Raw genomic sequence first — 18,760 nt, 5'->3', positions numbered from 1 at the left:
CGTCCTTTCGTTACCATCAGAAATTCTAGCAAAAAGCCATGGTTGTATCATCAGCAAATAATATATGATAATGCATTTTGGTAAAAGGAACAATAGTGTGGACTATTATCTAAATGGGGAGAAGATTCAAACATCAGAGGTGCAGAGGGACTTATGAGTCCTCATGCAAGATTCCCAGAAAGTTAATTTACAGATGGAGTCTGTGGTAAAGAAGGCAAATGCAATTTGGCATTTATTTCAAGCTGAATTTACTGCAAGGAGATAATGCTAAGGCTATATGAGACACTTGGAGTATTGTCAAAAGTTTTGGCCCCTTATCTCAGAAAGAATGTGTTGTTTTTGGAGAGAGTCCAGAGAGGGCTAATGGGGATGATTCCGGAATGAAGAGATTAACTTACGAGGAGCTTTTGGCAGCTTTGGGCCTGTAATCACAGGAATTTAGAAGAATGCTTGGGGATCTCATTGAAGCCTACTAAATGTTGAAAGGAGTAGATAGGGTGGATGTGGAGAGGATGTATCCTATAGTGGGGGTATCGAGAACTAGAGGACACAGCCTTAACATTGAGGGGCGACCCTTTAGAACAGAGGTAGAACCATAGAACATTACAACACAGAAACAGGCCTTCTGGCCCTGCTTGGCTGTGCTGAACCATTTTTCAGCCTGGTCCCACTGACCTGCACCTAGACCATATCCCTCCATACCCCTCTCATCCATGTACCTGTCCAAGTTTTTCTTAAATGTTAAAAGTGAACCCGCATTCACCACCTCAACTAGCAGCTCGTTCCACATTCCCACTACTCTCTGTGTGAAGAAGCCCCCCCCCCCCCATGTTCCCTTTAAACTTTTCCCTTTTCACCCTTAATCCATGTCCTCTGGTTTTATTCTCCCCTGGCCTCAGTGGAAAAAGTATTTTTGCATCCACCCTATCTATACCCATCATAATTTTATACACCTCTATTAAGTCTCCCCTCATTCTTCTACGCTCCAGGGAATAAAGTCCTAACCTATTCAACCTTTCTCTGTAACTCAGTTTCTCAAGTCCCTGTAACATCCTTGTAAACCTTCTCTGCACTCTTTCAACCTTCTTAATATCCTTCCTGTAATTAGGTGACCAAAACTGCACACAATACTCCAAATTCAGCCTCACCAATATCTTATACAACCTCACCATTACATTCCAACTCTTATACTCAATACTTTGATTTATAAAGGCCAATGTACCAAAAGATCCCTCTGTTCTACTGCACTCCTCAGTGTCCTACCATTTACCTTGTATGTTCTACCTTGGTTTGATCTTCCGAAGTGCAATACCTCACACTTGTCCGCATTAAACTCCATCTGCCATTTGTCAGCTCATTTTTTCAGCTGCTCCAAATCCCTCTGCAAGCTTTGAAAACCTTCCTCACTGTCCACTACACCTCCAATCTTTATAACATCAGCAAATTTGCTGATCCAATTTACCACATTATCATCCAGATCATTGATATAGATGACAAATAACAATGGACCCAGCACTGATCCCTGTGGCACACCACTAGTCACAGGCCTCCACTCAGAGTAGCAATCCTCCACTACCACTCTCTGGCTTCTTCCATTAAGCCAATGTCTAATCCAATTTACTACCTCTCCATGTATACCTAGCGACTGACAATGAGAGAAGTCAAAGCCAACATAAAAGCCAAAGAGAGGGCATATAATAGAGCAAAAACTAGTGGGAAGTTAGAGGATTGGGAAGCTTTCAACTACCAACAGAATGCAACCAAAAAAGGCATTAAAAAGGTAAAGATGGAGTACGAAAGTAAACTAGCCAATAATATGAAAGAGGATACCAAAAATTTCTTCAGATACATGAAGTTTAAAAGAGAGGCAAGAGTGGATGTAAGACCACTTGAAAACAATGCTGGAGAGGTAGTAATTGGGAAAAATGAAATGGCGGGTGAACTGAATAAATATTTTGCAACAGTCTTCAGTGTGGAAGACACTAGCAGTATGGTGGGAGTTCCAGGTGTCAGGGGGCATGAAATGTGTGAAGTTACCATAACTACAGAGAAGGTTCTTGGGACACTGAAAGGTCTGAAGGTAGATAAGTCACCTGGACTAGTTGGTGTACACCCCAGAGTTCTGAAAGAGGTAGCTGTAGAGATTGTGGAGGCATTAATAATGATTTTTCAAGAATCACTATATTCTGGAATGGTTCCAGAAGATGTCACTCCACTCTTCAAGAAGGGAGAAAGACAGAAGAAAAGAAATGATAAGCCAGTTAGTCTGACCTCAGTGGTTGGGAATATGTTGGAGTCGATTATTAAGGGTGAGGCCTCAGGGTTCTTAGAGGCACATGATAAAATAGACCGTAGTCCGCTTGGTTTCCTCAAGGGAAAATCTTTTGGAATTCTGAAATTACAAGCAAAATAGATAAAGGAGAATCAGTTGATATTGTGTACTTGGATTTGACAAGGTGCCACACATGAGGTTGCTTAACAAACTACAAGCTCATGGTATTACAGGGAAAGACTCTAGCATTGATAAAGCAGTGGCTGATTGGCAGGAGGCAAAGAGTGGGAATAAATGGAGCCTTCTCTGGCTGGCTGCCAGTGACTAATGGTGTTCCACAGGGGTCTGTGTTGGGACCAATTCTTTTTACATTATATATCAATGATTTGGATGATGGAATGGATGGCTCTTACAGAGTTTGCAAGTAATATGAAGGTAGTTGGAGGGGCAGGTAGCTTTGAGGAAGTATAAAGGCTACAGAAGGACTTAGACTAGGAGAATGGGCAAAGAAATGGCAGATGGAATACAGTGCCGGGAAGTGTATGGTCATGCACTTTTGTATAAGAAATGAAAGAGTTGACTCTTTTCTAAAAGGAGAGAAAATACAAAAGACTGAAGTGCAAAGGGACCTAGGAGTCCTTGTGCAGGATTCCCTGAAGGTTAATTTGCAGGTTAAGTCTGTGGTGAGGAAGGCAAATGCAATGTTAGTATTAATTTCCAGAGGACTGGAATATAAAAACAAGGATGTAACATTAAGGAATTAAGGAGATTGAGAGGGGATCTGATTGCAACATATAAGATTATTAAGGGATTGGACAAGATAGAGGCAGGAAATATGTTCCAGATGCTGGGAGAGTCCAGTACCAGAGGGCATGGTTTGAGAATAAGGGGTAGGTCATTTTTCAAGAAGGGAGAAAGACAGAAGAAAAGAAATTATAAGCCAGTTAGTCTGACCTCAGTGGTTGGGAATATGTTGGAGCCAAGTGAAGAGTTAAGGAAAAACTTCTTCTCCCAGAGAGTTGTGGGGGTCTGGAAGGCAGTGGAGGCCAATTCTCTGGATGCTTTTAAGAAGGAGCTAGATAGGTATTTTATGGATAGGGGAATCAAGGGATATGGGGACAAGGCAGGAACTGGGTATTGATAGTAGATGATCAGCCATGATCTCAGAATGGCGGTGCAGGCTCGAAGGGCCGAATGGTCTATTTCTGCACCTATTGTCTATTAAAACTTTATGAAGCACTGGTGAGGCCTCACTTGGAGTATTGTGACTAGGTTTGGGCCCCTTACATTAGAAAGGATGTCCTGAAAGTTGAGAGGGTTTGAAGGAGGTTCACGACAATGATTCCAAAATTGAATGGCTTGTTATTTGAAGAGCATTTGATGGCTCTGGGCCTGTATTCAATGGAATTTAGAAGAATGAGGGGTGACCTCATTGAAACCTGTTGAGTGGTGAAAAGCCTTGATAGAGTGGATGTGGAGAAGATATTTCCTATGGTGGGAGTCTCAGACCAGAGGATACAGTCTCAGAATAGAGATGCGTCCTTTTAGGATGGGGATGAGGAAGAATTTCTTTAGCCAGAGAGTGGTGAATCTGTGGAATTCTTTGCCACAGGCAACTGTGGAGGCCGAGTCTTTATGTATACTTAAGGCAGAGGTTGATAGATTCTTGATAGGTAGTGCATGAAAAGATACAGGGAGAAGGCAGGAGATTGGAGCTGAGAGGAAAATTGGATCAGCCATAATGAAATGGTGGAGCAGACTTGATGGACCATTTGGCCTAATTCTGCTCCTATATCTTATGGACTTAAGGGTAATCTTTGTAACACCTTATTCAAAATCTTAAGGGGTTTGACAGGAAATGTGTTGAGATGTTTTCGTTGGTGGGAGAGGTACAAACAATGGGATATAGTTACAAAATCAAGGGCAGTCATTTAAAACGGGAGTGAATAGAAAAGTCTTCTGTGAACATAGTGAATTTCTGAAATTCTCTGCTCCTAGAGGTGGTATAAGCCAGTTCATTGGATATATTAGACCATAAGACATAGGAGAAAAGTTAGTCCATGCAGCCTATCCACTCTGCTCCGCCATTCTATCATGGCTGATCCCAGATCCTACTCAACCCCATACACCTGCCTTCTCGCCATTTATTTTAGTGCCCTGACCGATCAGGAAACAATCAACTTCTGTCTTAAATATACCACTGACTTGGCCTCCATTACAGTCTGTGGCAAAGCATTCCATAGATATACTGCACTCTGACAAAAAAAAATCCTCCTTACCTCTGTTCTGAAGGTTCTCCCCTCAATTTTGAGGCTGTGCCCTCTAGTTCTGGATACCCCCACCAAAAGAAACATCCTCTCCACATCGACCTAATCCAGTTCTTTCGGTAATCAGTAGGTTTCAATGAGATTCCTACCCCCCCCCCCAACCCTGTATTCCAGTGACTACGGGCCCAAAGCAGCCAAATGCACCTCATATGTTAACCCCCTCATTCCCAGAATCATCCTCATGTACCTCCTGTGGACTCTCTCCAATGACAACACATCCTTTCTGAGCTATGGGGTCCAAAGCTGTTGACAATACTCCCAAGTGTGGTCTGACTAGTGTCTTTATTGGTATTTATTTATATTTGCATTTTCACAGTTTGTTTTCTATACTTTTGTTCTTTCATTGATCCTGTTTACATTTATTGTTCTATAGTAAATAGATTTACTATAAATTCTAATAAATTCTATAGATTTGCTAAGTATGCAGGAAAAAGAATCTTGGGTGTATGTGATAACATGTCTTACTCTGATAATACTTTTTACTTTGAACTTTAAAAATACCCAATGATGACCTCCACAGCTTTTGGCAAAGAGTTCTACAGATTCACCATCCTCTAGCAAAAGAAACTGCATATCTCTGTTCTAAAGGGACATCCTTCAGAGGCTGTGCCCTCCGGTCCTATTCTCACACTATTGGCAAGTCCACTCTATCTAAGCCTTTCAATATTAGATATGTTTCAATGAGATTTCCCCCTTCATTCTTCAAAACAGTGAATACGGGCCCAGAGCCATCCAACACTCCTCATGTTAACCCTTTCATTCCTGGGATAATTTTCATGAACCTCTTTTGTACCCTTTCCAATGCCAGCCCATCCTTTCTTAGACAAGAAGCCCAAAACTGCACACAATACTCCCGTCCCATTTGACCAATGCTTTGCAAAGCATCACCATTTCATCCTTACTTCTAGTCCGCTTGAAATGAAGCCAGACATTGCATTTACCTTCCTTTCTACTGACTGAACCTGCAAGGACAGGCTATTGGTGATGTTCCCTCCTAGCAGCTTGAAGCTCTCAACCCACCTGTCCCCACCCAGTACCATCAATATAGACAGAAGCATCAGCATCACCCTCTTCCTGAAGTCAAAGACCAGCTCTTCTGTTGCACTGACGTTAAGGGGTAGGTTGTTGTCATGAAGAAGGTACAAGAACCTACACCTCCTGGATCATGAACAGTTACTATCCCTCAACTGGGGGGATTACTTCACTCAACCCATCACTGAATTGTTCACACAAATTATGGACTCACTTTCAAGGACTCTTAATCTCATAGTCTTGATGTTTATTGTTTATTATTATTATTCTTTTTTTTATTTTTGTATTTGCAGAATTTGTTTGTCTTTTGCACATTGGTTGGGGATGGTCTTCCTCTGATTCTATTGTGATACTTGTAGTTACTGTGAATGCTGCAAGAAAGTAGATATCAGGGTTGTATGGTGACATATATGCATAGATGTACTTTCAAAAATAAATTTACATTGTACTTTGAACCATGTCAATAAGCTTTCTGTCTCCTTCTTGTACTCCAACTCATCATTATTTGAGATTTGGCCCAAGGCAGTTGATATGGTCAAAGACTAAGAATCCTGCCCTCAATATAAAAGGCAGGATTCACTTCTCTGTCTGAATGTATGTTTCATTAAAATCTGAATGCTAATATATTTCTATAATCATCCTTTATTTTTGATTTTATTTATTATTTTATATTATTTAGCGATACAGTGTGGAACAGGCCCTTCTGGACCAGCAAACTGTGCCGCCCAGCAATCACCTGGGTGAAGGAATTAACCACATTATATAAATTGGTAAAATTTAATTTCATTGAATTGATAAAAAATCTACTTTTTTTGTAAATAAAGCTCTGTTTTTTTCTTTTTAAACACACAAGTATCTATTCCCAGATTTTGTCTGCAATGAGGACTGCATATATATTCAGTGACCATTTTATTAGGTACAGGAGTGGTACCTAATAAGGTGGCCACTGAGTCCATCTTCTTGGTCTTCTGCTGCTGTGGCCCATCCACTTCAAGATGCTCTTCTGCACACCACTGTTGTAGTACATGGTTTTTTGAGTTACTGTTGCTTTCCTGACAGCTTGAACCAGTGTGGCCATTCTCCTCTGACCTCTCTCATTAATAAGGCACTTTTGCCCACAGAACTGTCACTCTCTGGATTTTTGTTTTTGTTTTTCACATCATCTGTTACTTTTGGAGACTGGTGTATAAAAGTCACTCAGATCACATTTCTTCTCCATTCTGATATTGGGTATGAATAGCAACTGAACCTGTTGACCATGTCTGCATGCTTTTGTGCATTGAGTTGTTGTCACATGGTTGGCTGATTAGATACTTGCTTTAACAAGGTGTACAGAGGTACCTCATTGAGTCCATATTCAGTCCTTTCCCCTTTGCATTGCTCATATGGTGTCCTTTACTCTCCCCCAGTGTCTGCAGGTGATGACTGTTTGTGGTATACCGATAAACGAGGAATATGGCACATTGGCTTTGACTGTTCGTTCTTTCAGTTCTGCTGCGGAAACTGCACATACCGTTACTGCTGCCTGGATCCACTGCAGCAGATTACAGAAAGACAACAAAAGTATTGTGCAGCCACCAATCTCAGGTCAGTCTCTGTCGTCTGTACTCCAATTAGTACTGAAGAGACGTACCACAAATGCCTCTACCCTGTGGCTTCTGGCAGAAGGCTCTAAATAGATTTTTTTTGGCTTTAGATATACAGTGGATTCCGATCAATTTGACCATTGGTTATTGGGGCAACCGCTTAACAGGGACAACTCTTAAAGAGCAAAAACTAAATTGTGAAAATAGTGGGAACTAGCATCAGTCACATGCACTTGCATGGACCTTGGACATTACACTGTGCTTAGGGTAATCAGCTTTTAAACAGCATCAGTTGCATGTGTTTATGTTAAAAAAGCAGTGATTTTTTGTCACAGATAGTTGGCAAGAAATAAGTAAGAAGACAATTCAAGGCTATTTTGCTCAGCACAGTTTCAAGCATTCAGGTTGGGAGATGGCAGAAACAGCTAGAGTGAAAATGTAACTATTTCACTACTTCAACAAGTTAGGAATTACGAAGAATTTGAAGGTGTCGACAACCATCTCGAATGCTACAATGATAATGAAGATTTGCAATCATCTAAAGCAGTGACCCCCGAGGGGGTGGTTATGTGTCTTAAGGGGGTGTTAGGGGAAATAGAAGTCTTCGGGGGCATTCAAGATTCTTTGGGGCAGAGGCGGTAAGTGGCACCCTAACTTGAGGAACAAGAGCTGACTGACTGTTAATAGAGCAGGCACTGCCAAAAAACAGATGAGGCACTGGAACACAGGAAGGCCCAAAGCTTTGCAGGTGGTGAGCACTCATCGTCACAACACCTCTGAAACTCGTCAATCTCATCCGACTTTACCAACCAAACAGACATTATTGGGGATGCATAAATTAGCAACCAGATTGCCCAACAGTCCCCCTTGGCTCATGGCACAGAACAAGTTCATGCAATTTAGCATTTGATAAGTCGAGTACACCCTTTCAACTTTCTCTACAGATCTATGATACAGCAGTGGCCGTGACCAAACGGTGAAATAGAGCCAATCAGTGAATCTGCAGATTCCTCTTGAGTGTTCAAAGTGACCTCTTCTTTGGGGATTATGAGACCGTATGTGATTGGTCAATGGCGCTAACTGGAATAGTATAAAGTTAGCTTGGCAAACACCAGCTCTACCCTGACTAACATTCAGATTCCAAACTGAATCCTTGTCAATGTAATTTTCACTGCTGTGATCATCTTCATCTCACCATTCCTTTGTGTGTCACTCCATCGATCCATCCATGTCAACTCACTGCCATCATCAACATCCAATAGGCATTCCCAGTTTGTGTTCATTTTTTATTTTTAACTTAGCCCCATTAATGATAGATAAATATGTACAGTGCAATCTCTGTGAGTCTGAAGGCAGTGAAGCCTTGAATTCTAATCCTGCTAAGAAACAGGAACTATAGAAAGTGCGTCAATACAATGTTACATACCTGGAGTATGGTTTTATTCAGTCCGCGTTGGATCAGTGACACCTCGTGTCTTATTTGTAATACTGTAGTGTCTAATGAAGCCATGAAACCATCAAAATTGCAGGAGCACTTCCGTAAAAGACTCCCTGAAAAGGCTACTTGTGGTATCACTCAGTTCCAGAAGATGAAAGAAGCATTTGAAAAGCATTGCACACTTGAATCATTTGCCAAGAGAGCTAAAAATGACCTTGACAGTGGTCTAATTGCTTCTTATAACATTTCCAAAATGATAGCAAAGTGTGGAAAATCTCATACAATTGGTGAAAGATTAGTAACATGTGCTGTATCAGAAGTGATCGCTACTGTTCTCAAAATGGATACCAGTATTTAAAAATCAGTTCCTCGGAGTAATAACTGTAGCTTGTTGTGTTGATGAAATGAGTGAAGACATTGAGTATCAACTATGCACAGAGTAACAAAAGTAAGAATTTGGGATATAACTGGATGACTCAACTGTGCAAGACATGAGATATTGCTAATAGCTTATGTATGGTGTATCAAAAATGGAAAAATATATGAAGATATTCTCTTTTGCAAAAGGTTAAAACAAATTTAAACAGAGAATCAATCTACAATGAGCTCAAAATGTATATTGAGGGTAAAAATATTCCAATTAGGAACATGATTTCTTGTGCAATATATGGAGCACCTTATATGACAGGTCACATTACTGTTTAGAATCAGAGTCAGAATCAGGTTTATTATCACCAGCATGTGTCATGAAATTTGTTAACTTAGCAGCAGCACTTCAATGCAATACATAATATAGAAGAAAAAAAGTAAAAATAAATAAGTAAATCAATTACAGTATACGTATATTGAATAGATTAAAAATTGTGCAAAAACAGAAATAATATGTAGTTAAAAAGTGAGGTAGTGTTCATGGGTTCAATGTCCATTTAGGAATCGGATGGCAGAAGGGAAGAAGCTATTCCTGAATTGCTCAGTGTGTGCTTTCAGGCTTCTGTACCTCCTATCTGTTCAGTGAGAAATGGGCTGGAGGTCCTTAATAATGGACACTGCCTTTCTGAGACACCGGTCCTTGGAGGTGTCCTGCGGACTTTATAGGCTAGTCCCCAAGATGGAGCTGACTAGATTTACGACCCTCTGCAGCTTCTTTTGATCCTGTGCAGTAGCCCCTCCATACCAGACAGTGATGCAACCTATCAGAATGGTCTCCATAGAAAATCTATAAAATCTTTTGAGTGCTTTTGTTGACATACCAAATCTCTTCAAACTCCTAATGAAATGTAGTCGCTATCTTGCCTTCTTTATAGCTGCATCGATATGTTGGTACTCAGAGATATTGACACCCAGGAACTTGAAACTGCTCACTCTCTCCACTTCTGATCCCTCTATGAAGATTGGTGTGTGTTCCTTCGTCTTACCCTTCCTAAAGTCCACAATCAGCTCTTTCGTCTTACTGATGTTGAGTGCAAAGTTATTGCTACGACACCACTCCACTAGCTGGCATGTCTCGTTCCTGTATGCCCCCTCGTCACCACTGAGATTTTACCAACAATGGTTGTATCATCAGTAAATGGTATGGTATGCCTAGCCATACAATCATGGGTATAGAGTGATTAGAACAATGGGCTAAGCACACACCCCCAAGGTCCTCCACTGTTGATCGTCGGTGAGGAGGATATGTTATCACCAACCTGTATAGATTGTGGTCTTCCAGTTAGGAAGCTGAGGAACCAATTACAGAGGGAGGTACAGAGGTGTAGGTTCTGTAATTTATTGATCAGGATTGTGGGAATTAGGATTGCACCCAAGTTACAGGGAAACATGAACAAGTTAGGTCTTTATTCTTTGGAGCATAGAAGGTTGAGGGGGGGACGATAGAGGTATTTAAAATTATGAGGGGGATAGATAGAGTTGACATGGATAGGCTTTTTCCATTGAGAGTAGGGGAGATTCAAACAAGAGGACATGAGTTGAGAGTTAGGGGGCAAAAGTTTAAGGGTAACACGAGGGGGAACTTCTTTACTCAGAGAGTGGTAGATGTGTGGAATGAGCTTCCAGTAGAAGTGGTAGAGGCAGGTTCGGTATTGTCATTTAAAGTAAAATTGGACAGGTATGTGGACAGGAAAGGAATGGAGGGTTATGAGCTGAGTGTGGGTCAGTGGGACTAGTGAGAGTAAGCATTCGGCATGGACTAGAAGGGCCGAGATGGCCTGTTTCCGTGCTGTAATTGTTATATGGTTATATGGAATGATGGTGTTATATGCTGAGCTATAGTCGATCAACTGCATCCTGACATAGGTGTTTGTGTTGTCCAGGTGGTCTAAAGCCATGTTGAGAGCCATTGAGATTGTGTCTGCCGCTGACCTATTGTGGCGATAGGCAAATTGCAATGGGTCCACGTCCTTGCTGAGGCAGGAGTTCGGTCTAGTCATGACCAGTCTCTCAATGTATCACTGTGGATGTGAGTGCTACCAGGCGATAGTCATTAAGGCAGCCCACATTATTCTTCTTAGGCGCTGGTATAACTGTTGCCTTTTAGAAGCAAGTGGGAACTTCCACCTGTAGCAGTCAGAGGTTGAAAATGTCCTTGAGTACTCCTGCCAGTTGGTTGCTACAAGTTTTCAAACCCTTACCAGGTACTCCATCAGGACCTTCCACCTTGTGAGGGTTCACTCTCTTTAAAGACTGCCTAACATTGGCCTCTAAGACAGAGATCACAGGGTCTTCAGGTGCAGCAGGGATCTTCACAGCTGTAGTTATATTTTCCATTTCAAAGCGGGAGAGGGCATTGAGTTCATCTGGTAGTGAAGCATCACTGCCATTCATGCTATTGGGTTTCACTTTGTAGGAAGTAATGTCTTGCAAACCCTGCCAGAGTTGTCTTGCATCCGATGTCGTCTCCAACCTCATCGACATGGCATTTGTGAAAAAAGAATTTCCAAATCTGTTTGCAATCCATTGTGTAATTCATCATCAATATCTCACAGCCAAAAACCTCAGCCTGTGACTTTTTTCAAGAATGACTCTTCTAATATCAGCTATCAATAAAATTAAAGCTAATCCATTAAATAGCAGAATGTTTTGCCAGTTATGCCAAGATACCGATGAAGAGTTTGAACACTTGCTTCTTCACACTGAAGTGCGTTGGCTGTCAAAAGGCTGCTGCTTAAAGTGTTTCTTTGATCTTTTTGACTCTGGTTGAATTTTTGCTCAAAGTCGACAAGAGCTTGGGAAACAAGATGGAACATCTAAGTGGAAATGTTGCATACCTAGTTGATCTGTATGACAAAATGAACATTTTAAATATGAAACTGCAGCGTGAGAATTTCAATCTAATCCAGGCAAAAAGTGCAATGTCCACTTTTATTGATTGGGGAATTGGAAATATATAAGCAAAACATTGGGAAAAGAATGTTCTCACAGTATTTCTGCCTGGAAAATATGGCACTCTTTTTCACAGACGGTGATTTGTTTACACCTGCATTTACTGCAAAAGGATTTTAAGAATCAATTCAAGGATATGAAAGATCTGGAAATTCCAGACGAGGTAATTAACCCATTTCTTTGCAAGATGGAAGAACAGGAAGAGAGCTTGCAGGAAGAAATTAGCAAAATTCAGAATGACAAAGAAGCAAAAATGCTTTTCAAAAATGTTGGCTTTGTGATATGTGGCTACACAGTCATATGAAGTTTCCAGGTCTTTGGAGAAGAGCCAAACTGCTCTTCATTGCATTTCCATCCTCCTATCTTGTTAAAAGAGACTTCAGTGCAGTGAACCACATACAAAAAAACAGAAACCACTTGGACATTGTTACACATGGGGACTTGAAGCTTTTGCTGTCACAACTTGAATCAGATATTTCAACTCTTGCTGAAAACCATCAAGCTCAAGGATCACGCTGCGGCACACACGTACTGTGTAAGCTAGGTTTAAAGACTATTACACAGATTTACAGTACTGTAGTACTATTGGTAGTGTTCTAATTTGTTCTACATTTCATTTAAATACATAAATTATTACTCAGTTAAATGATTGTTTGTCTTTTTTATATCTTTCAACTATTTCCGTGAAACTTCGGCTGATAGGGCCAGCCACGTAATTGGGCCAATAGTACTTGATGTGTTCCAATTAATCGGAATTCACTGTAATAGTTTGCAGATGTTGAAAGGAACAAAACCTTTGAGATTTTTAAAATAGAAAGAAAATTTATCATCAAAGTACATACATGTCACCATATATAACCCTGAAAATCACTTACAGAATCAGAATGAGGTTTATTATCACCAGCATGTGTCATGAAATTTGTTAACTTAGCAGCAGAGTTCAATGCAATACATAATATAGAAGAAAAAAGCAAAATATAGTAATAATGATAAGTAAATCAATTGCAGTATACGTGTATTGAATAGATTAAAATTGTGCAAAAAACAGAAGTATATTAAAAAAGTGAGATAGTTTTCACGGGTTCGATGTCCATTTTAGGAATCAGATGGCAGAGGGGAAGAAGCTGTTCCTGAATTGCTGAGTGTGTGCCTTCAGGCTTCTGTACCTCCTACCTGATGGTAACAGTGAGAAAAGGAGGTGGGTGCTGGGTGCTGGAGGTCCTTAATAATGGACACTGCCTTTCTGAGACACCGCTCCTTGAAGATGTCCTGGGTACTTTGTAGGCTAATACCCAAGATGGAGCTGACTAAATTTACAACCGTCTGCAGCTTCTTTCGGCCCTGTGCACCCCCATACCAGACAGTGATGCAGCCTGTCAGAATGTTCTCTGTGGTATATATGTAGAAGTTGTTGAGTGTATTTGTTGACATACTAAATCTCTTCAAATTCCTAATGAAATATAGTTGCTGTCTTGCCTTCTGTATGACTGCATCAATATGTTGGGACCAGGTTAGGTCCTCGAGATCTTGACACCAGGAACTTGAAACTGCTCACTCTCTCCACTTCTGATCCCTAAATCCCTGTAAGGATTGGTATGTGTTCCTTTGTCTTACCCTTTCTAAAGTCCACAATCACCTCTTTCGTCTAACTGATGTTGTGCAAGGTTGTTGCTGCGACACCACTCTGCTAGTTGGCATATCTTACTCCTGTGTGCCGTCTCATCTCCGTCTGAGATTCTATTAACAATGGTTGTGTCATCAGCAAATTTATAGATGGTATTTGAGCTAGGCTTACCCACACACTCATGGGTCTTGAGTAGAGCAGTGGGCTAAGCACACACCCCTGAGGTGCACCAGTGTTGATCACCAGCGAGAAGGAGGTGTTATCACCAATCCACACAGATTGTGCTCTTCCAGTTAGGAAGTCAAGGATCCAGTTGCAGAGGGAGGTACAGAAGCCCAAGTTTTGCAACTTCTCAATCAGGATTTTGGAAATGATGGTATTAAATGCTGAGCTATAGTCGATGAACAGCATCCTAACGTAGGTGTTTGTGTTGTCCAGGTGGTCTAAAGCTGTGTGAAGAGCCATTGAGATTGCATCTGCCATTGACCTATTGTGGCACTAGGCAAATCGCAATGGGTACAGGTCCTTGCTGAGGCAGGAGTTCAGTCTAGTCATGACCAATCTCTCAATGTATCACTGTGGATGTGAGTGCTACCGGGCGATAGTCATTAAGGCAGCCCACATTATTCTTCTTAGGCACTGGTATAATTGTTGCTTTTTTGAAGCAAGCGGGAACTTCCACCCATGGCAGTGAGAGGTTGAAAATATTCTTGAATACTTCTGCCAGTTGCGAGCACTCACAATAACTAGAAGAAACACAAGACAATCAGTGAAAGACTGCACCCAACAAGGACGGTCAAGCAATGTGCAGAAAAAATCTGTGAAAATACAAAATGGAAAAAATAATAATAATAAGTAAACAATAAATATAGAGAATCTGAGATGAAGAGTCTTGAAAATGAATCCAGTTCAGTGATGGAGCGAGTGAAATTATCCTGATGGTTCAGGGGTGCAGGTCCTGAGGCTCCTGTAGCTTCTTCCTGATGGCAGTAGAGAAAAGAGAGGATGCTCTGGTTGGTGGGGGTATTTGATGAAGGATGCTGCTTTCCTGTGACAGCACTCTGTGTAGATGTGCTCAGTGGTTTGCTCTCTGCTAGCAATTAGACTAATGGTATATTTCTTTATTTCTTCAGGTCAGAACATGTCATGGATGATTGTGGACTTTGTGCTGGCCATGTAATCTAAAATACTGGAAGCACTCAGCAGGTCAGGCAATATCTGTGGAGAGAGAAATAGAGTTAGTGTTTCAGCTGGAACGTTCTTCGCAATAGCAAAGAAAGAGAGAAAGCAAGTTAGCTCAACGTTTCAGGAGGATGTGGGATGGAGAGACAGAACAAAGGGGATATCTCTGATCTGGGGAATTCATTGCCACAGACAACTGGAGGCCAAGTCATTCGGTATATTTAAGCAGAGTTTGATAGTTTATTGATTAATAAGGGCATCAAATGTTACGGGGAGAAGGCAGGAGAATGGGGTTGAGAGGGTTAATAAATCAGCCATGACGGAATGGGCTGAATGGAGTAATTCTGCTCCTATACCTTACCCATACCTCTCTCACAACCCCAAAACATCAAATTCCCAAAATGCACTTTATGAAATGTCTATTTCATTTTTCTCTATTTAATAGTTAAAATGAGATTTATACTCAGCTAAGTTGCCAATGAGAACACATAAGCAGTCGAAAGAAAACATGTTTCTTTCCTGTTTTTCTGCCCCTCAGTTACTAAAGCATCTTTGACATCCACTCAAGGGCCACATAATTAGGTTCTTCCTATACCTAGTGAAATGGCTGCAGGGTAAAGTAATTGGTGGAAACATACATCATTCACAACCACTGACATTGAATTAGGGTTTACTTTAAGAGGCTGGTCTGATGTGATGATGTAATTATGTAAAGGTTTTACTGCGCTTTGTGTTCAGTGTTTGGAGTACAATAAATTAGTTGTTATGGTTTTTTCTTTAATAAAAAATGCCTCCACCATTTTTATTTGTGACTCCAATGCTCTGGGCCGATTCCAAAGTTATTGAACTTGTCGGCCAACGCAGTCCAGTCACTTTGAAGCTGCTTTTGGGAGCAAAATGCCGATGCTTGGTTTGTACAGATTGAGGCCCAATTTACGCTGTGAGAAATCACTGCAGACAGCACCAAATATTTCTATGTGGTAACGTCTCTCTGCAGTTCTATGGCTGTGAGAGTGGTGAGTCTGCTGGAACACCAGCCCAAGCACAATAATTACTCAGAACTCACCTTTTACAGATTTTTGGACTGTCAGAGCCTGAGCATTCCAAACAGATGCTCTCCTTGTCCAGCCTTGCCGGTGCTAAGACATTGAAGCTAATGGACCACATGCTGTCTCCCCGGGAAATCACCATCCTTGTTTTATTTTTAAAAGAACTCTTCATGCAGTAAATGCCTGATCAAGTGTGCATAGCCTTCGCTAATGCACCATGAAGGACTATAGTGAGCTTGATAAATTGGCTGATAGTCTACAGTGCAGTAGTGTATCATTCCTCCTCCATTCTTTACCTCAATAAGGCCAGACAGCAAGGCCCCCAAAACAGACAACACCGGGCCTGTGTTTTTACCACACCAGAAAGTGCCGACCACTTTGCAGTATCAACAGTGTTGGCGCATCAGGACATTAGAGGTCTGAGAACACCAAGGGTTCCAGCTGCCAGGATCGTCTTCTGCTCATTACGGACACCCTTTCAGGGTGACGCTTCAAAAGAATGTGCACAAGTCAGTGTGCTGCCAGCATTGCAAAAAGCAACAAAACCTCGCTGGAAGCCAGCAACAGCATGAGGATCCAGACTTACAGGATACGATGGCTGACGCTCTGCTTCAGTGGGCGATGTTACACAGGGGACTGCGTCCTGGCTAAAGTGGCTAGTCCTCTGCTAGGTGCAGATTTCATGTGTGCCCAAGGACTTTTAGTCGATCTTAAGAGATGCCAGCCTGTGGATGTCAAGGACTTTGGGTCATTACCCTACTTTGTTATTAAGTCCCCACATTGACTCTGTGAAGCACATACACCATTGCATGTGAGTTTACTCGACTGCGGGGAGAATTCCCAAACCTCACCAAGACCACATTCTCCACTACAGTCACAAAACATGGGGCTCAACACCACATTTCCACAACTGGCCTGCCAGTGCATGCCCGCATGTGTAGACTGGACCTGGAAAAGCTGGCAACTGTGAAGGCTGAGTTTGCCAACATGGAAAGATTTGCATTGTACACCAGTCAAATGGCCCCTGGGCTTCAACCCTCCATGTGGTCCCTAAGTCTGATGGTGGTTGCCGGCCATGTGGAGATTACCAACACCTTAATAATGCCACCATCCCCAATCGTTACCTGGTCCCACACATCCAAGACTTTTCAGCAGGTTTAGTCTATCTAGTTAGGTGCCTATGTGCTCAGAGGAATTCCCAAAACGGACATGATATCTGTTATTTGTGAAGTGGGGTGCCATGCGCAATCATATTCGATTGAAAACGGACGTGGAAGCACGGAGAAACATCGGGAAATTCCAGGAAGACATTCTTCGTTGCTGCTGCTGCTGTGAGGTCCAGGACTCTGCTGGGAAGAACAGGCCCCCAGTCCTCGGGGTCGTGTTGCCGATGGCCGTTGGCGGGGCCGTTTTAATACGCTCGGCAGAGGATGGAGCTCGGAGAAGCTGTGCCGGAGGGGATGGTCGTCGGCTCGGAGGTTTGACGGACTCAGGTCACTTTCGGTGTGTGCTGCATCTGCGAGGCTGAGTCAGGCGGCGCCTTGGAAGTCCATAGCGGGGGTATTCCCTTCTGCCGCCGACGTGGGATGACGAGTCTGTCGGGACCCTGGGGACTTGTGGAAACTGTGGTGATTTCTTTTGAACTTACAGTCCTTTAACATCTTGGACTACTTTTACTGTGCCCAAGGTCTGTTTTTTTTTTAATCAATTATGCTATTGTTTGCTCTGTTGTAACTATATGTTGTAATTATGTGGTTTTGTGCAGGTCTTGTAGCTTTAGTTTTTGGTCTTGTTTTGTCTGGTGGATTTGGAGCTCCTTTCCGGGGAACGTGCTAGACGATAGTGCGATATTAATACACAGCAGCCTCTCCAGACTCTGGATTGGGGATTGCCAAACATTACGTGGATTTTCTGGTGTAGTCTGTTTTGTCATATGCTTTTGTGATATCATTCTGGAGGAACGTTGTCTCATTTTTTAACTGCATTGCATTTGTGGTTTCTAAATGACAATAAACTGAATCTGAATAACCCCGTTCGGCCTCTGTGAGTTTTTGCACTTGCCATTTGGGCTGAAAATGCAGCACAGACTTTTCCAGCGGCTGATGGACTCTGTACTAAAAGACTTATCCTTTTCGTGTACCTGGCTGACATATTTGTCACCAGTACATCCAAATCTGAACACATATCTCATTTCTGCACACTTTTCCAGTGCTTAAGCCAACACAGGTTGATTATTAACCCTGCTAAAAGCCAGTTTGTGTTGGCAACCATTGACATCCTTGGGTATCACATCTCCACAAAAGAGGCCACTATTACGGACTTACCACCACCCCACACTACTAAAAACCAATAGTAGTTTTTAGGCATGGTGAACTTCAATCTCTGCTTCACTCTGTGAACTGCCAAACTTATGCTTCCCCCTGTCTAGTACGTTTAAAGGCAACACCCTGAATCAAGTGCTAGACTGGTTAGTGGACATGAGAAGAGCATTTGAGCTCTTTCCAACCTGACCTTACTGGCGCACCCTTAGCCATTACTACTGACTATGGTGTGGGTGCTGTGCACGAACCGTTAGTTGGAGGCATGTGGCAGTTCTGCCTTCTTCAGCCAGCAGCCCCGTATCCCTGAAAGCATGTTTGACCATGTGCTTCTTGGTCTCTAACTGGTCGACCACCATTTTTGTTTTTTCTTCTGGAGAGTCACCATTTCATAGCATTTGTAGACCACAAACCCCGCATGTACACGATGGCCAAAATATCAGACTCTTGTTCTACATGGCAGCAACACTACCAGGCCTACATATCCGAGTTCACAACTGATATACAACATGTCACAGGGAAAAATGATGCCGTTGATGATTGACTTTCAT

The 18,760-nt window shown here is 42.0% G+C and overlaps 1 protein-coding gene across 4 annotated transcripts in view; it reads left to right on the top strand.

Moving 5' to 3' along the window:
- The window catches only part of shisa4 (shisa family member 4), a 153,703-nt gene that overhangs the window by 27,461 nt on the left and 107,482 nt on the right, over nucleotides 1–18,760 (top strand). For all 4 annotated transcript variants that reach the window (XM_073030290.1, XM_073030288.1, XM_073030289.1 and 1 more), the window contains exon 2: nucleotides 7,041–7,218. In XM_073030290.1, the coding sequence (XP_072886391.1) occupies nucleotides 7,041–7,218 (178 nt within the window). The remainder of the gene's footprint in view (nucleotides 1–7,040; nucleotides 7,219–18,760) is intronic.

Source organism: Hemitrygon akajei, chromosome 27 (genome assembly GCF_048418815.1).
Source record: "Hemitrygon akajei chromosome 27, sHemAka1.3, whole genome shotgun sequence".
In the NCBI taxonomy this organism is placed as follows: Eukaryota; Metazoa; Chordata; class Chondrichthyes; order Myliobatiformes; family Dasyatidae; genus Hemitrygon; species Hemitrygon akajei.
This window is presented reverse-complemented; position numbering and strand designations above follow the sequence as displayed.